The sequence below is a fragment of the Apaloderma vittatum genome, unplaced genomic scaffold (assembly GCF_000703405.1).
Source record: "Apaloderma vittatum isolate BGI_N311 unplaced genomic scaffold, ASM70340v1 scaffold36597, whole genome shotgun sequence".
NCBI lineage: Eukaryota > Metazoa > Chordata > Aves > Trogoniformes > Trogonidae > Apaloderma > Apaloderma vittatum.
In genome coordinates, this window is record NW_009727414.1 from 17,048 (window position 1) to 37,706 (window position 20,659).

The 20,659-nt window shown below is 37.3% G+C and overlaps 1 protein-coding gene across 1 annotated transcript; it reads right to left on the reverse strand.

The window, feature by feature from the left end:
• Window positions 1-910: 910 nt before the first annotated feature.
• Window positions 911-19,966, reverse strand: KLC1 (kinesin light chain 1; the record flags this gene model as incomplete). The annotated part of the gene is made up of 9 exons (XM_009873663.1): window positions 911-1,319; window positions 2,701-2,767; window positions 7,367-7,497; window positions 12,011-12,172; window positions 16,976-17,084; window positions 18,498-18,564; window positions 18,645-18,695; window positions 19,544-19,643; window positions 19,793-19,966. Coding segments are annotated over 9 exons (927 nt in total), but the record flags the coding sequence as incomplete, so codon positions are not given.
• Between the last annotated feature and the right edge of the window lie 693 nt (window positions 19,967-20,659).

The following is a 20,659-nucleotide window of genomic DNA, read 5'->3' on the forward strand; positions in this document are numbered from 1 at the left end:
AATACATTTGTACACGCACTGTTGGTTTTTTTTACTTTCTCACCCATCTTCACACAAATAAGAATTTTTACAAAAGATGAACAAAATGACAAGCTTTACAGAAAAGCAAAAGGAGATCTAGTGTCCATAAAATACTTAAAACATACATAGTTCCAGCAGCATTCTGGTATACAGACAGCATATACATTAACCGTAAGTAGATTTAACACGGATATGTGGCCAAACGAGTTATTTGCCACTTGTGGCCATCTCATGCTTCCACTGGGGCCCTCTGGATTTGAGTGGTCCTCTGCACAGCAGTTACTCCACAGTGTAACAGCCTAGTGTGCACTTGCCTGCTTCTGCTGTCATCAGCTATTATGGAGAAAGGCAGGATCAGGGATCAGCGTAAGGAAATGCTGGAGCACTTGCAGCTAACAGAGAATGGCATTGTGAATTCCAGTGGACAAGCAAGAAAGTCAACCTGAGGCTTGATGTTTCCCTAAGAGCAACAGCAGCTGCTTTGGGGCAGTTGCAGTCCAGAACTCGAGTATTCTTCAACCGTACAAGGTAAAGGTCAAAACATTTTCCATTTCTTCTGATCAACATGAAGCATCCTATCTCCATCGATTATTGTGCCCTAAGACTTATATCAACAAGTATCAAAGTTATGGTCACAAGTGTTGCTATTCATGCTATCTATACGTAACCCCAACCATCTCTTCTGTAAAATTTAGTAGCTCAACGTAGTGGTTAAGTAAGTCGTGTCTGAGTGCTGTTTTGCCAGCTAAGATTTCTAACATTATACCAACAAAGTATGTTCAATTTGAATTTATACAGTAACAGACATAAATTTATCCTTTTCTCATTCCAGCACTGTATATATTTACTGCTACACATTTAATTTTGCTTGCATTTTTAAACCTCTTTGCATTTTGGTATGCTTTAAATATGTTTGTATTTTTACTTTTTTTTTTTTGGCTGCTGTAATATTCAGATCTATGAAAGAAATCAACGTAAGTAGCATGAATGGGAGAAGTGCAATGAGCAATATATATCTATATAGTTCTCCTTTAGAATACCCACTAATGCTGTGCTTAAAATCATCCCTATTTAGAAAAGTAAAAACAGCAGTCCATTGAAAAAAAAAAACAAAAGCCAACAAAATCTATAAACTAGGTGTTCCTATACATAACGATGAGGAACCAAAGCTTTGAAGGTCTCAGTGCTTCTTTATTCACAAAGGAGTATTAGCTAGCTTCTGTCCAAGAATCTCAATGCGCCAAATCAGTATGACTGACACTCAGAGCTCTCGAGTCTGTCAGACAATTATTTCGTTCCTGTGTGAAGGGGGGGGAAAAAAACCAAACACATAAATTAAGCAGATGCCACATATTTCAAGCAAATAAACAAAATTACTAGTTTTAACAAACAGGTACAAACAAATTATGAGAAACTATGGAGAACTGGTCTTGTTCATTTTGGGTAGAGGGACTTTTTTTTTCCTCAGTTTCTAATAAACAACCTTTCCCCCAACTTTCAACTGGCAATACCAAAAACATCTATTGCTCTGTATATACCTCATTGACAATCCTGACCCAGGTCGTACCAGAAACGCAAGAGCCCATCTATGGGAATTGCCATGTCCAACTGTAGTAAGTGAACTACAAAAGTTCACAAGAAGTGAGAACCGATTTTAATATCACAGTGTACACATATGCAATAAATTACTGTTCTGGCAGTCAAAACAACTATATACTAAGGATCGAGTTCAGGGGCACCTGGGACATGGCATTTTGAAACCCTTGTGCTGTTGCTGCAAGGAATTATGCTTTACCCTGATCTTTTGAGGGGCTGAACTTTGCTCTAAGCACAGTTTTACATACATTTCACACCACAGAAAACTCTGCAGTACAATCATTAGAGAGAATATAGTTAAAACACCTTTTTGCCACTCAACAGTAAAATGAGAGCCAGAAAGTTTGGCCTTTCTTGCTACTGTAGGACAAATAGCGATGAATACCTTCGCATACAGTTTTGTTAGTACAGAAGCAGTTTTATCCTCCTAAAATTAGTTGCAGTTACATGTTAGTAAAATGCACAACAATGTTTAGAACGTAGAACGTTGCTAGCTTATTTTGACAATGTAAGAAACATTGACTTAATAGGAAAAACAGGAAACGGGCAGTAGCAGTCGAGCACACCATATAAAGTTAAGCAAAATAAGAAGTTTTTCTATTAGCAGAAGCGTAACACAGATCAGACACACCTTTAGAGACTGCTCCTGTACAGCCTCAGAAACAACTGAAGTTGCATTTAAGAGAGTCTGAAAACCTACGGCAATTAAGATGATTGGGCCCTTTACAATAACAGAGCCGAATTAAATTACTTGGTAACTGGGCTTTAAAAGTTCTTGTATTTTTAAGCAGTATTTACAAGAACATAACATTTCAGAAGCTTCCTCTCACTGTAATAGTCAAAAAGCTCCAAAGCCAGAGACTGCTTGATATTATAAAAGCCAATGCTCTATACCAGTCAGACTTCAGCACTTGTTTAAAATTAAGCATAATTCCCAAATGTGTTATGGAACGATGCCTTAAGCACATGTTTTAACCATCTTACTTAAAGAGCAGTTCATAATTTTATTATTTATCATACTCTTTTTATCTCAAACCCTACTAATGATACCTATTTTTGTAAGAGTATTGTAGGGCTTCTTACTTGAAAATGATCTTCAGTAGCCTTGCCACCCATGTTAAGAACATTCAGAGAACTGGCACGCTTCATGCTGCAACCAGGACAGTGAACATGCAAGGATAAACCGATCAGAATAGCTGAAAACTAACAGCACTAAAAACACAAGTATAACAACGAGTAATGCACCTTTAAGGAAGTTTTAACAATGCCCCAAAACTGATCTGAGGGATACCCTTCAAGATAACTACGTTTAACTTAGAATATGTTTATATTCAGTATTAAATTATGTATAAAACAAAAAAATAAATTTACAAGCTCATCAGAGCTTAAACATTTCTGGCAACTGACTTAATTTCAACTCAAAGTAAAATTTCATTTTTAAAGCTTATCAAATCAATACGTTGACTTAGCATCAATTTTTAATCACTAACTTCCAGCTTCAATTTTACACAGGTTCTTACAAGAGCATCAAAACATTCAGACAGTTTAGGAAAAAAAAATGTTAAACGTGAAAGTTTGTCATGTAGGCAGCATTTAACTTGGAAAAGCTACAACAAACATAAGTTCAGTGCTTTCTGCCTCATCTAAGTAAGTCTCCAGAATCTATTTCAAAAAGCATTTTAAACATTTTATTTTAAACATTTTGAAGCAAAGGGAAATAAGATGGTTGCTGCTATTAACTCTGGTTAGGCTTTTGGCTTTACAATGCTCTGAGCGGTGGCGACAACCCTAGAATACTGGGTACTGAGAGCAACAGGGAAAAAAAAATTAATTGCCTACATCGGAGCTATGGGCAGTCAAAGTATCACTGGATTAACATTAATATCTACTGCTGTTTGAGTCTAGGATTAATAATTTATCTATATTTCTCAAACATATACAAAATTTAACGTATTTTACAGCATGCATGCAATTGAATTTAAGATTAGCCTTATGCTTCTTGTCATCTGGGTGACTACAACCGAAATTTCTGATATTTTTTATCCCAAAGTGTCTCAGCTTTGCTTTGATATTTCACTAGTTCTTTCACTATTTCCAAACTACTAAATGAAGGTTGTGAATACGCATTTGAAGAACTATTCACAAGACAACAAGGCTCTAACCCTGCAGCGCTACCTACAGCTTCAGACATGAATGGCCAAGGCAAAGATCCCAAAGCCTTCCAAGGACATGGAAAGGTTTATCCATACACATCACCTTCTACATTAACTGGTTTTTCTTTCTGCTGAAGCAAGACTACTAACAGTCAAAGTCAAGCACAAGTTTTAAACGCTAAAACGCTTCCATAAAGCAAAGGCTTAGCAGAATAATGAACCAAAGCACTAATAAACACTGGCAAGAGCCGCCACGTAACACAGGCTTACTGGTTTTTTTCCTAGCATTAAACCTGAACATTTCCAAAGTTAGAATGCAGACAATTTAAAATATTTGACATGAGTGTTAGCAACAGCAAAGCAAGGACTCATGCATGGTATACACCTCTCATTTATTCAATGAAACGTACAGCAGAGGTTATATACGGAAGTCAAAGTAAGTTAATCTGTAAAAGACAAACAAAAGTTACATAAAATTCTTCAAAAGAGCATAAAGACTTATGGAAAACATTCCAGGGAAACAGAAAATCCACCATTAAGAATTTAAATATTTTTTAGGTTCTCGCTGAAGTGCCAATTAATTTTCGTACATATGAGACAGTAGTTTGTCTGTGGGTTGGGATTTTATTTTGTGTTTTTATTTTGGGCTTTTTTTGAGGGGGAAGGGGTTGGTTTTTGTTGGTTTTGTTTGTTTGTTTGTTTTTTAAAATCAACATACTTAAAAACTTTACTCTGGGAAATACACTTTGAATTCCCTCCATGTTAGAAACAGGATTGCACAAACAGCATGCAGTTGTTTACAGGGTGCGTAAGTAATTTTTCTCCATTTAATTACAAAACTTAACTGTTCTGCTGCACAATCAAAATCTTAAAAGTGAAAAAAATAAATCTACCGTGCCGCTAACTAAGTAGAATTATTACGGAACTGAATTCTGAAATATGATAAACAAGAACTAATATCATACTCCAGGTATTGTATGTTACAAAGAACAGTTCTTAAGAGATCTGTTCTTTGTCAAAAAGGCTTTTGCAAGACTTTAAAGAAAATTTCCCTGATGAGTTTTCCACTTTATTCTCTTCATACTTCCATACCAAGCAACATGAAAACTCTTTCATGCTGTGACATTAGTGTATTTCTATTTGGGTATTACTCATTCAGAATTATACCAACACTTTCAATTAATATTTACCGAAGCACAGTATAAGCAACAGGTGTAAAGCAATTTAAAAATAAAGTCACACAGGCAAGGAATGCAGAGGTGCACTGGTAAGGAAGGAGGCACCTCCGTCTTCTACCTAGAGTGGCTGACTTCACAGCAAAAATTATTTACGTATATGCTATGTCAGTATCCTAATATTCAGCTATCAAACATGCTGTAAATAAAGGTTTGCTTAACAAAAACTGGATCCCTCTTGTATTAAAGAGGTAAAAAAAAATCAACTCTAAAGTTTCTTCAGAAAACGAAACCAAAATGACTTCCTGGAATATCAATATCTACACCTATGCTTTATGATCTACAAAGCTGGTGTTTAATAAAGGAATCTTTACATTTGTTATTAAAACCAGCTAATGTAAATTAGGATTAGAAAACATCTGTATCTTACAAGAACAGAAATTGTAATAATTAGTCTTACATATTCAACATGCATGTCTACATGAAAACCTGACAACACAAACCCTTACTGCAAGTTTTTAGATTAAATTATTCTTTGAGAACTGCAGTGATGTGAAAAACAAGAGTATTTTGTCAAAATAGAAAAGCAAGAAAGATATTGCTTTGTTTCCAAATTTGTTTCACTTTAATGCCCTTATTTGAGGAAATCCGATCATACAGACTCCACAATGTAATTAAAGTGAGCAGATTACTTCTACGTTGGTCAAATAATGCTACTGAAGTGCAGGCAATAAAAAGGCAGAGGAGTTCTTACAGGACACTGCAAAGCCAAATGTTTTCAGTTATATGGAGGCATAATTTTCTACACCTATATTCACACGGTTACTTTACCTGCAGAAAAAAATTAGCTCTATTTCCAACAGAGAACAAGAAATAAAACTCTCAGCTTCTAAGAAACTGAAAAATTTTCCGTCTCTCACAAAAATTAGGAGAAAATGCAAAATTAGCTATGTGTATCTATTCATGCAAGAATATAACTACACTATGATGACTAATTCTAGACAGAACTGAATAGAAATAGAGAACTGACATATAAAAATGCTAATACCGAAGACAAAGAAGGAAATTCCTTTTATTTTGCCTAGTGTTTGCTTATTTCCCCTGAAGCATTTTACATTTTCTTATTTCCTTCTTCTAATCACATGCTTTTCAAAGACTTCCCAATCTATCATCTCAGAGGCAGTTCTTAATGATGTATCAATAACTGAAAGGGGATTTCTGACCTTGAATTTGACTCAATGCCTTCAAGTCTCTGGCAGCTGAAGTGTGAAATTTTAATTAACAATTCTAAAAATCAGATCAGGCTGAATGTGAAACAAATGTGTGATGAAGTGAATTCTACATATATTGCAGCTGTATGCAATGTTTTACAGCCACATTAAAACAATAAAGCAAAACTTCACTGAAACACTGAGAAAAACACAGACTGCCTCGGGTATTACCAGCATCATCATCATCTACTATATTACTCATAGATCCAGTTACTCCATGAGAAGTTACTCCAGGTTCTCCAGTTTAACTGTTTTAAAGTGTAAATTCAAATTCACGTTGCCATACAGTCTCCTGACAACTAAATGAATTGCAGTGTTCCACAGCAAGGGAAAGAAAACCTGCAAAACTGATTGCAGTTATGGTGGTGGTGAGAAGCAGCACCCACAAGTGCCATTATAAAAAAGAGTAACACATTTTAACATTTCAACTTCTCTGCAAGAGCCAATAAATGATGAATATTTTAATGTATTATTAGAAATATTATGTAAAACCAAATTTGTAATCATACGGTAAATACGAAAGAGTGGAAAGTCAGATTCACTAAAATTTAAATTTTTACCACTGACTTCACTGAGGCCAAAATGTTAATGAGATGCACAAATAGGTTCAAGTTTTCCATCACCTTCCTCTGCTCTCTGGGTTTTCCAAAAAGAGAAACTGAGAAGGGCTCAAGTTAGTAATTCTCTTTATACTCACAGCAATATATAAAGGTTTAGTAGGAATATATCAAGATACTAAGCTGTATCAAGAATGTCAGTTGCGGGTTTACTGTATTCAAGCCTTTATTGTAAAAATCATTATCAAAATTCTTGCTGCTGTGTGAAAGGGAGAATTTTGTAGGTAAATAACATTTATCAATAATTCTATGAAGCTTTTCTATTCTTCAAATGGGTAAACCAGTAAAAACGGGAAAAAAAACACTGTTAAAATTGAATAAACTCCTAAAAGCAAATATAATTCCCCAGGTATTACAGAACTTTTGCTCTAAGTTTAAGAAATTATTTCCCACTTTATTTTTCTTTAAGATAGAAATCTCTATGATAAGCAGTTAGCTAAAGAGAGAAGAAAGCACTGCCCTAGGTACTGCACTAGGCTACAGCGGGGGCACAGCACAAGGGCACACCAGCACAGCTAAGAACAGATAATTACCCTGGATTCTTTGGTTCACTGTCTCGTGAACTTCCTCCCTTCAGCTTTCTAACCAGCTTCTCACTGCTGCGTCTAATGGAAGCCCGCAGTTTGCTAAAGGAACCACTGCGCTTTAAAGATCCAGTGCCATCCTGAAAAAAATTGAACACATGTGAAACTGCAAAAGGTTGTTGCCCTCGCCCAAGCCTGGCTCAAAAACATTTCATTGATTATTATTTTCTAATTGCTATTAATAGATACTTGGTACAATTACTGAAACACCTAATACCATAAAGCTACAACTTTACCAGAACAAAAGGGTTCCTTCTAAACTGTAACAGATATTTCTGAAACATGAAGACATGCTCAAGCCATGGTTCATAACAATTAATAAAAATCCACCACAGTAGTCAAACAGTTCACCATCACCATGTTACCATTTCATACGAGTACACTGTGGTTAACAGAGTACAAGCCCCAAGCAAAAGTATTCCATCAGTCTAAGAAAAAACTGGTTTATTCTTTCTAAACATCTATTTTACTTGCAAACGTGTTTAATTAATCCTAAAACACTTCAAAAATACTTCTGATCAGGAGCATGTATGGTTAAATATATTCTTTTTAAACTTTCACCAAAGAAAGTGTAAAACACGGTGAAATTAATTTTTTGGGCATTGCATTCCGGTTTTACATTGCTGTGCTAATCCAAAGAAACTTCCAACTGACTACAATTCTATTTTTAATTGTTTTACTCTTAAATAAGGCCAACAGTTTAGTAAGATTAGAAGTGACCACCTCCTTCATATAAATCCTATGTGATTATAAAAGGAGAACTGTAAAAGAAGAAAGTGAAGTACTAAGGAGACAGAGACAGACACCTGAGTTGGAGTGAGTTTATTAGAAGTTAGAAAGACAAATACACAAATCACTGAACACCAAGATTAGTAGAGAAAAGCATAATTGCCAAAATCTCACACAAAGACTAAACAGCAATGCTACTTTAGAGTAATAAGTGAAGACATCCAGAGTTCCATATTGATGTTCACCATGTAATAGGTCTCTAAATACATTTTAAAGCACTTGGAGAACATGCCTTACTTTTACGGGGGTTTGTTTTGTTTTTCTGCTGTAAAGATCACCACCATGCCATTTCAATAATACCTTGTGTGATACTTTTAACTACCTTTTTTCCATAGTGAACAGCTACTTATAAAGGTCATTGTTACTTGTTGGTTTTGCTCTTTTTTTTTTACTAATGTATTACACAGCAAATGGTTGTAATAACATTTTGTATGACTAGATACATATCTGGCAAAGCTACACATGTACAGAAATAGAAAAACCAAAAAAAGACACCAGCACTGAAGGAATGGCCAGTTTACAGGGAAGTGTAGCTCTGACAAGAATCTTAAGGGGTTTGCTAAAACACAGCAGTCAGTACTGAAGAGAGAAGTTAAAGCTTGAAGATGGTGCACGCCCGTCATGCAGGAGACAGTATAAGAATCACAAAAGGCATCTAGGCCTGTCAGAAACGGAGAGAGAAAAACTGAATGAAACTGTTGGGAAAAATTCAACAGTTTTCAATTTTGAACAGTTCCCTTTACAGTATTTCTAGGTCGCATTCAAAACCATTTTTTTCCAGATTATCTGGACTGCCCTCAGGGACAAAGGGCAGGCCCTTGCAATTACCAGAACGTACACGCAGTTTCACCTGTATCCCCTAATATGTGACTTAGAAACAAGCATGAGTGATGCCGGGCATTCTTTAAATCAGCATTTGTATCAAATACAAAACACCTTTAAGAAGGAGTAGCTTCAGTATTATATTTTGTAAACAAAGTAAAGATGTTGTGTGCTTTTTTCAGCTGACATTAACAGAAAAATAAAGAGGGAGGGGGGGAAAAAAATGGAAGAAAGGAACAGAGCAAGATGCATTCATTTCAGCTTTAACTTCTGTCAGGAATTTTTGTCCAAACAAAACTGCAAGAAGAAAGAGGACTTCCCCTAACCTCCAGACAAAATTCTCTTCATTCCTTTAAGGAATTATGATCCAACTGACCTCATGAGTATTTTTTAGAATGTATCTCTGTGTACCTAGAAATTTAGAATGTATCTCTGTGTACCTAGAAATTGTGGTTCAATTTACACACTTTCCAGTCTCAGTGTTAAGTATAGAAACTATTACAGATAGTCTTAAGATAACTGCTTTGAGAGCCTTTACGTGTAGCAACTGGAATGAACAATAATTAAAATTATTCTTGCACATGGCAAAATGCCTTGCTAAGAAGTAATTAGAAGATCAAAATCTAGTCAAGTATTTATGTTTCAAACTAAATTGCATATATTGTTCCCACTTTTTAAAAAATAAACTTCAGCTTTGCAGGATTGAATAAATTCAAGTCTAAATTCTAATCAGAAGTATTAGGTCAGTGAAAAGGCTAATTATTCCCATGGTCACAAAGCAGTGATGCTATAGTGGTGACAATGATCCAGTGAACAAAGGCAAAACAAATTTAGTGATTATAGAGTATACAATTTATTATGCTAACTAGGTATATTAAGAATAAGCAGACAAGCTTTTACGTACTTCAAATCAATGTGCAATAAAACCACTGAACTCCCAAGTTAAACAATTACTGCATGTTTGACCGAAAAACCTGCAAAACTTAAGCTCAGGATAACAAGTAATCTCTAAATCCAGTGTAAACAAACAAAACATCGCAAAGATATCCATTTCTATGGCCAAGATTAATTGCCAATTTTTATGTCACTCAATGAGGATCACATTTTTTTGCTTATTGTGGGCTCTGCCCACAGAGGAATCTGCCTGATTAAAAAAATTCTATTATATGTTACGAATCAGAATATTTTGTCTGGAGTGAACACGTAAGGGTAAAAAAAACCAACCAAAAAACACCTACACAATCTAAAATAGAAGGAAGAACAGCACTGGGATAGAAGCACTAGTAGGGTAGAGGGAGAGAGAGTTGCCCACTTTATGCAAAACGTATAATATAAAATAACTTCTCTTAAGAGGGGAAAAAAGAAATGATGAAGATGAGAATAAAGCAATACCACCTCAACACTCTAAAAATGAAAAGTCTGTTTGCCCTGAGAAGTCAAAATTTAATTTTCTGATCAAATTTTATCACTGCATTTGATTCAAATACTGACCTAGAAATACTGTCTATTGCTTTTCCACAGAAGACCCTTTCAATCCAAAACCTGCATGCTTGTTTAATTAACGTCAATAACAGAAAAAAAGTTTAATCCATTTAGAACATATAGTCACGCAAAGTACAGCAAAAATTAAGGGAAGAGTACAGTACACAGTTCTAACACTGAATGGGCAAAATAGTAATTAAAAGAGTTATCCAACCTTACTTTAGCTTTGTTAATGATGCAGTATTATTATTCACAATGGATGCTGATTGACTGTCTTGGCACTGAGAACACCAATGCCAAGAAAACATTAATAAAGAGACAAAAGCAAAGACAGAAAGAACGTTCTCCTTTAAGACTAAAGCAGTCTGTGTTTTATCGATGTTTCTTTGGCATGCTAAACTTTGCCTCATGTGGCTAAAATAAGAGGAAAAGATTGCTATTTTAAGAGAAAAGAAACTTCAGACAGTCAATACTGCAAAGTAGGCTACTTCCCCTCCCATACACCAAAAGCAGGCAACGCCACTTCTATAATCTAACAGAATATTTTCAGCAGAACTGCAGCTGGGAGCTAGTTAAGAGTGCAATACGTATCCCATTGCCAGCAATGGGATAAAGCACGGGGAAGCTGGTGACAGAAGCAAATAGATCAATAACTGAAAGCTTGCACTGGTTCTTCAAATCAAAGAAAACAACGGTTAGAAAAATGTGTATGTCATCACATTATAGATCTGGTTTTCCTTTATGACAATCAGCATGATACAGTGAAGCCAATATATGGGAAACAAACAGAAACAAGCCCTGATTCCAGTCCAATTGAAATATGGGAAAGTGGGATTAATAGTTAAGAAATGTGAAGTTACTATCACATTGTTATGTGATCACACTGCCTCTTAAAATGGATTGTGTAGAAGCTTGAAAAGCTACATACTTTTCTCTAACAAGTAGGTTAAGGAGGAGAGTAGAATTATTTCAGTGTTAGACTGATCACTTTAATTTACTCTAAAACAGCTAACACTTAATACATCTCCATAACAAATGTTCTTTGTGATTCCAACAGATGCAGTACTTTTCAAGAAACATTTAAAATATGGGCAAATATGGCATCAGATGGACAAAAGCAAAAGTAAGTTAATTGCAGAGTATTTCTATCAGTAAAAAGAAACCACTGACAAGCAATTGTACACCAGACCATAACCAGGACACTCAATCAGCATTAAACAAGTTAAGAGTTAAATACAACTGCTTGAGATTCTTGAAATTTCACCATTCCGGAAAACAACAAAAGGATATTTAAAAATTTTAAAATGTTACAGGTTTTTTACATTACGTTATGATAAACAAAATGTTACTCCTTTCTTAATTGATTCTGCACAATTACAAAATACCAAGTAGATCAACCAAGAAACTACTGAAAACATGATAGGCTGGTAAATGGACAACCATGTTTGTTAAGGTGATAATTTCTCTAAGCTATTTTCTTAAACTGTGTACTGTACTTACCCCATTCCATTCTACGCTCATACTCACTTCCTCGCCTCCATCAGGACCACTCTCGTACTTTACCACATCAACATTGAGGCTTTCCCGGCTTCGCCTTTTTTCTATGCTCTCAGGGTCATTCAGCACTTCAGCAACTCTCTGTTTATGAACATTGTCAAGACCCTGAGAATTAGATAATATGGGAAAAGGTTTTTTTATTACAAACTCTGTTAATCTACATGCAATAACCACATCAAGAAAGAAGTTAAATCAACCCCTAACTCCATCACCTCGATTCTGCTTGCAAAGGGCAGTTGAGATGCCCTTTACACACTGCAGGAATCAATGTAGCAACAAGCAGGCAGTCTGGTAGTTTGAGAATTCAGTGACTTCTTTTCCTCCTTCCCTACCACACGTCAAAGCCTCGTGGTGTTCATGTTACTTACCTGAAGCTATGTGGCCACTAGCTTAATATTTAAACAACTTACAGGTCACGAACAACCAACACAGTTCTCAGCTTTCCACCTACCAAATGGTGCAGTATTCAGCCACCTTCAGAAAGAACATTGCAAGTGTCTGAATACCCAAGACACAGGTTGCATTATTCAAAAATAATGACAAATGACACTTGGCACAGTAGTATCATTTATATCTCAGAAAGAAATCAAATAAAAAATAAGCTTGCAATAGAACAGACTATATATATGGTCAATGAAATATGTGCACTTGGTCTTAAAGAATGCCCATCAATTAACAAATAATCCTTTAAACATCTTAAAAGTGTTAAAAAATACCTTCTAAGAAAACCCTGCACTAAAAATAAAGAAAAAATCTTGAACAGAGGAACTAGAAGGTAATGAAGCTCAAATCATAGAATCATAGAATTGTATCAGCTAGAAGAGACCTAGAAGATCATCGAGTCCAGCCTTTGTCCCAGCCCTATCAACCCACTAAACGATTCCCCCCAATGCAACATCCACTCGTCTCTTAAACACTCCCAGGGACAGTGACTCAAGCACCGTCCTTGGCAGCCTGTTCCAATGGCTGACAGCCCTCTCAATATAGAAATTCTTCCTAATATCCAACCTGAACCTCCTCTGGTGCAATTTAAATCCATTTCCCCTTGTCCTATCACTCTCCACTAGGGAGAACAGACCAACCCCTGCCTCTCTACAACATCCCTTCACGTAGCTGCAGAGAGCGGTGAGGTCCCCTCAGTCTCCTCTTCTCTAGGGTAAACAGTCCCAGATCCCTCAGCTGCTCCTTGTAGGACACAAGCTCCAAAACCTTTACCAGCTTGGCAGCCCACCTCTGTACCCTCTCCAGCACCTCAATGTCCCTCTGGTAGCGAGAGGCCCAAAACTGGGCACAGTACTCGAGGTGAGGCCTCACCAAAGCTGAGTCCAGGGGCACGATGCCCTCCCTGCTCCTGCTGGCCACACTGTTCCTGATCCAGGCCAGGATGCTGTTGGCCTTCTTGTGCCCCTGGGCTCACTGCTGGCTCATGTTCAGCCGCTTGTCCATCAACACCCCCAGCTCCCTCTCAGCCTGGCAGCTCTCCAGCCACTTCTCCCCAAGCCTGTAGCGCTGCTGGGGGTTGTTGAGGCCGAAGGGCAGGACCCAGCATTTGAGCTTATTAAATCATACTTATTTTCAGTTTTATTTTCTTATTAATAAACCTATTCCACATCACAAATGGTATTTGCTGACAGGAAGAGATCCCAGATGAATGCCTTAAATATTCTGCATCTGTCACTGTGCAGCGTAGGCAGCAAAAGCAGCAGGGGATCTGTGTGACAAATCCATAGTCTACCATAACACAGAAAGTGAAAATCAGGCAAAAATTCTACTTAAAAGTAAAGTATCTAAGAATTAAAGTTATTTTTTGTTGGCATGGAGAAATCTGGTTTTTGGTTCCCATATAGCTGCTTTCCACTAAGTGAAGAGCAGAAGAGCCCTCCCTAATAGAGTTCTACACACAAGGGCATGAAAGCAACATACAATGATCATATTTTCACTTCCATGTGCCCATATGGTGCAGAAAAGTGGCTGGAGCTCTCAGAGAGTAATAGGCTCAAAATGGCTTTTGCATCAATCCCTTTAGCAGCACAGAACACAAAAAGCAAAAAAATACTTAAGTCACGACTAAGGAGATGATGTATCATATACAGACTCTAGGGTCTGTTCCAATGCTATCAGTTCATTTACTTCATATTTTAAAAAAATAATAAAAAAATCAAGAGACAGCAAACTGTACTTTCCCAGTTTGCCTGATTCTGTCATCAAAGATTAAGGACAAAGAACTTCACTGGTCTTCAAAAATCCAGCATACATATCCCAACAGCTAAATCAAACAAAAAATGTGTGAAGAACAGAACTATGGAGGACTGATGCTTTTCCACATCTGGGAACAAAAGTATTTCTTTACTTCTAGCTCAAAAGGGTAAACGTGTTAACCCTGACCATCCTTCTTTACTTCAAAAAACAATAATAAGAAGGTAGTGTTAAACACTGTTAGTAAGACAGCATTGTTTCCTACATGTCCAAATACAGTGCTGTGTGTAACATGACATATTAAGGTGCAACGGTTAGGTGGGATATGATGTGCCCTTCTCCACAGACACCCCCTTGCCGTGAGGGAGAACCTTGGGTGCCCTTATGAGGCTGTGAGCTATGCTGGCGGTGGCATATGCCTCCGATAGGGTCTCCCATGCCAGACAGGTCTCAACTGAAGGGTCAGACCAAGTGTGTCCACGGGCAGGATGGGCTCGGTGGCCTCCCAGCAACCATCCTAGGAGAAGGACAACTCCAAACCCGGGCAGATGGAGCTCGTTTAGCCCTGTAAGGCCATCCATCTAAGAGAAGGATACTCTAACTAAACCTACGTCCTGAGGACTTTGCTGTCACCATCCAAGCTCGCTAGGCCACGGCAGATGAAGCTTAGGAGTAAAGAGTGGGGCCAGTTCTGCGCACGCTGAGCAGGCTTGAAGGTTACACCCCCATTTGTAAAGTCCTGTAGCGACAGGCAAGGGATGAAACGGCAGGTGATAAGGTGCACTGGAAGCCACAGACCCAACCCTGCATGCAGACGGGTCAGGACACTGGTCGCTCGAGACTAACCCCGGAGGTCCAGGATGGAGGATCACCCCCTCCCTAAGGTTGTGCTCTGCAGTGGACTCACCACCGGGTGCCACAACAGAGGAACCCCGAAGAGGAGATACAAGGACTCTCTGACACAATACCTCAGTTTTGGCCATCTTGACTACCATCTGGCCTCCCATCGGGAGACATGGAGACACCCCATCCATAACGCTGCTGCCTCCTTTGAGAACTCACGTAGAATTAGTCTCGAGGAGAAAAGGCAACGCAGAAAGAACCATGTCTCGCCAATACCGCCTAAGGAGACTTTCCGCTGTACCTTTTGTAACCGGACTTGCCTATCCTGCATCGGCCTTTTTAGCCATCAGCGCCCTTGTAGCAAGTGTGGGTAGAGCCCTTCCCGTATCTTCATTTGCGAAGCCTAGCCCTGACGATGATGATATGATGTGCCAATGAAAACCTGAAGCAAGCTTAATAACAATAAAGTAGAAGCAGCACGCCATCAACAGGCCCCACGGAAAAGGGAGACAAGGAGCAGTGGTACCTGCAGGCCAGAAGGGGGCTGATGAAACAGAGACTCTAAAAGAGGCTTCTCTAATAGCAAGACCCTCTCATCCTTAATTCACAAATAATCACTTCCATTCCAAAACTACTTCCTCCCCAGCCTTGAATTTTCCTTGTTGAAGAACTTTTCTTCCAGATCTATACTTTCCTCTTACCAGTTTAATTCCATTTATTTGGAAAACACTCGCAAGGCTTCTGTCTTTTTTTGTGGAACTTCTGCCACTTTATATCAAACAAAACTTGCTGAATTCACCAGAAGAATGTGAGGTTTGCCAGGAACTTTTTTCCTCTCTCCCTTTTCCAGAAATCTGCTTCTATATACATCAAACCCTGTAGCATCATTCTCTAAAACACAACTTCAAATCAGTATAACCAGTAAAACACGGCACATTATAAACAAGATATGGTCCATAACCTAAGCCAGTTTACTTGAATTCAAAATTTGAGTTTAGAATTTTACATGGACATATAAGAAAAATCAACCAAACAAAAGACTTCTGAAGAAAAAAAACAAAAACAAATCCTGCTTACTATTGCATAAAAACAAAATTAAAATTGAACTGTCCAAGTTTTTTTGGTTTAATTCACTTAAATTTTCTTATTTTGCTTTCCATTTTAACCCTCATTGTCAAGCCATGTTTGCCTGTCCACCCTTACCTACTTCTATAAAAAAGATATTGTATCAAATCATCCAAAAGGGAATGGAAAATAAAAAAGCCAACAAAACACCAACAAAAACAAACTCTGCCACATTCTAAGACTGAGAAGGGGCTACTCGAACAGCAGATTTGAGAGCACAGAGACTCCTTCGTATTAGAAGAGTAAGTCTCCCCCTTAAACTGTAATATGCATTGGTTTGCAAAAATAACAGAAACAGCAACTGATAAATTTATAATTATCTTCCGAAGGTCTGCACCAGCCACTCAGTTGTAAGCAAAACCAGAAAAGTTCTAAGTTTGACAGTTCCTTATTAAAAACAGAACAGCATTAATGGCAAAGGAAAGCATCAACAGAAATTCAGCATTTTCCTCTAGCTACAGTCTCGTTTCCAGGACACACACGGCCAGCTGAGGACTGCTGGCTGACACAATTTCACCCACAATTTCAAATCATGCCCCCCAATGCCACTGCCCAAGCAACTACTTAGTTTGCAAAGATGCTATCGATTTATCACCAGTTCACATTGAAATTAGAGAGAGACACCAGGCATCAGATGCTGAATAGCTAAAAGTTTATATATTTTGCACGTACAATAGATACTGAAGCTGAAAATCTGCACAACCACAATGCAGAAATATTGTTAAGGTGAGCTTTCATACTTACCTGTTTACGAGATCTCATTGCTGCCTCTTCTAATGTTTCAGCAGCTTCAAATTTGCCCTGTCGTCTGTAAAGTGCCCCAAGGTTCTTTAAGGTAGTTGTTACTGTTGGACTATTGAAAAAAAAAATATATATATATACACACCACTAAACTCTGCTCAATTAATGCAAACTTAAATATTGACCATATTTTTCTAATTATTTAATAAGTCTCTCTTGAAATACACAATACAGCATGTAAATGAAAAAACCTGTTAACCCCTTTCAAAGTGCATTAATGGCTCACATTATGACTAGTCAACAGCCATGACACCGGGATTTAGTAACTCCATTTTAGCTCTTTTGAAGAAAAAACTGGAATGCTATGTCCTTGTGTTTCTCAGATGCACCTTGAGGTGAAAATTTAGCTCAATCTGAGTGTGTCCAACTGAATAATTGTGAAGTTTCCGGAAAATATGCCTACTCATGCATACAGTGACCATTACTGCAGCATGTGTTAGTCACAAAACAAATTAACAGTTCCTTTCATCAGCTTTTACTTAGTACCTATTTGCAGTTTTTATGTATTCAAACTATGCCTGAACAATAAAGGAAAAAAAAATAAATTGCACATTCCATTAACAAGTCTCACACTCCAACAAGACACTTTTGTTTCAATGACACAGGGAGAATTAGCTCAGTCACAGTATTGTTGCATAAAGTTTTGCTCCAGTAACAGCAGAGAAAAGATTTCCTCATGCATTAGAATGAATGTACATGAAAAACAAACTAACAAAATGTATTGCACCCAGAGTTCAGCATGGAGAAAAAAGAGCAGATTTCAACAGTACAAAAGTTCTGTTGCTTGTTAAATATAAGAATTCAAATAAAGAAATGAAAAACCCTCACTGAGCATCATCAGTACTAGGTGCAGGGGTTTTTTTCCACATTTTACCCCTTGCATGTTAAAAAAAACCCCAGGAGTTAAGGAGCAAAATTAAAGCAAACAAAAAAAATTCACCAAGTACCATACAAGCTAAGTCCTCATTTCTCTTCCATTTTAAAGTACGCTTTCATTCACACACAACTACACTCCTCAAGCTTTCGAAACTCAAATAACGTGGAATTGTGGCAGTCTAAATTTGTTTTCTTATGCCAGCCAGAAAACTCAAAGCTCAGTTACTTACAGTGTACTTTTTGCTTCTGGCCCTCTCTACAGGTCTTGCTGGGGCAGAGAGAGCATCTGTGTCAAGCAATGGTATAAAAAGAGAGGAAGGTGACCTGTGCTTCCATGTGAAGGACTGACAAGAACACAAGTTTTATGTCACTTACTAGATCTAACCAGCCTAGATTTAAAGCAGCCTCGGGACTTGAAAACTGCTACTGTTTTCCTGAATCCCAGTCTTGGGGCCTGAACTTCCAGTCCTTCAGTTTTTACACTCTCAGGCAATCAGCTGGTTTAGTTTCATTTTAAAACATGCTTTAAGCTGACATTTCTGAATTCTGAGTATTGCCATATTGCTTGTCCTGTAAAGAGATTACCCACCTGTCAACTTTGCAAGCTTTGTACCAGCCACCATACTCTCCAAAGGAAGTGCCATCCTTTTGCTTTCAAGTAATGTTGAAGAAAAGTTAGTGATTTGTAAAGTAATTAAATAAAAGTGCCCAAAAAACATTTTTTACAATGGCCTTACTTTGCATTCTTCTCTCTCTTCCGCATGCATCCAGATAGGCTTGTTTTCATCTGACGAAACAGAAGAAAATATTTTATAGAAGTACAAAACTACAAAGTGCTCATTGTTTGATTTTCATCCCTCTGAAATGAAGTTGTGAACCAGGGAACTATACTATTACCACCAGGGAAGAGCTTACTGTCCATATTAAAAGCAGCAGATAAATAAAACCTGCGCTCCTTCTTTTATAGTTTTACAATTCTGTCTCCTTTTTGATTCTGAACTTAGAAATAGTTACTTCTGAGAAGTTTTCAAGTTGATTTGGCAGGTACTTAGTTCTGTGCTAGCACACGTTTTTTTCTTTTACCGTAACAACTGTTCTGACATCTACTAAGTGGTGCATGTGCTCCTGTCATGGAATGCAATGCAAAATATTCACTGTGATTTATACAGCTGGTAAGATACACTGTACACTGAAGTCAAATGCTACTCACAATTTAAATAATTTCCCTATTCTTTAAACGTATTAGTGGAAGACTCACTACATTAACAATATATTTATTATATCATTAAAAAAATCTGCACTGATTATTTCCTGTGACTTGAAAGTGATATACATTTTTCTGCCTCTGAGAAAACAACAAAATTGGTTTTGTTTTGGCATAAACTAAATTATGCGAGAAATACAATTCATAAACATAAACCTCACGAAAGAAAAATTCGCTTTTTGAATCAAGTGTTATTGCTTTATCTAAATACTTTCTTATGATGAATATACTTCAACACATCTAATCTCACTTTTGAAGTCTACCTCAAGCAGATAACATTTTTATTCAAGATACAATTAACTTCCTTCAGAATCTATTTTATAACTACGAAAATGAAACATACATTCAAATCTAGGGACTCAGTTTCTTACCATCTACAGAGCCAAACTCCCGTTCATGAGCGCGAGTAAGAATCTCTTTGTATAAAGTTTCCGCTTGCTTAAATTTGCCCTGTTTTAGATAGCAGGAGGCCTAAAAACAAAATATCCCCCAAAAATATATCAGCACACCGTTTTATTTAGCTTGATAAATAATAAATACAACACATGCTGAACGAAGGTGCATTTCAATTCATCAGAAAAATTTTACTTTTTCTTCAATTTACTTTATAAAAGGCTTACCAGGTTATTCTTTGTTTTTGCAACATTTGGATCATCTGGTCCCAGCTTAGTCTGGTAAATTTCCAGCGCCCTCTGATAGTAGTATTCAACCTCCTCATATTTACCTTGGTTCTGGCATAATAAAGCCAAGTTATTTAACTGTTTGGCAACATCAGGGTGATCTTTTCCCAGGACCTGAAAACGAAATACTTTCTATCAAAACATTCTCCAATCATCATATCAGCATTTAGACATGCATCATTTAGAAATACCCTGTTATTTTTTCCTCATCAATTCAACATGAGGACAACAAAAGCAGAATTTACATTTGAAAGATATGAAAGATATGAAAGTTACTCAATTTTGTTACAAACTGAGAATTCTGCAGAACAATTCCTAACAGTAATAAATAGTATAATAACATTACATGCAGCATATTATATAAAGTCTAAAGATGCAAGCATCCAGCCTCATGGAAATAAATATCCAAACTGTGATAGAGAGAAATGTGAAGAAGGTTAATTACAAAATACAGAATTTAGACTATAACCAGAGTGTTCCAACAGCTCCATAAGATTAATGTAATTTCACAGAATCACAGAATGTCAGGGGTTGGAAGGGACCTCAAAAGATTATCTAGTTCAACCCCCCTGCCAGAGCAGGATCACCTGCAGTAGATCGCACAGGAACGCATCCAGGCGGGTTTTCAATGTCTCCAGAGAAGACGACCCTGGGCAGCCTGTGCCAGGGCTCTGTCACCCTCACAGGGAAAAAGTTTTTCCTAATATTTTTGTGGAACCTTCTATTTTCCAGCTTGTACCCACTGCACTTTGTCCTATCATTGGACGTCACCGAGAAGAGCCTGGCTCCGTCCTCCTGACACTCCCC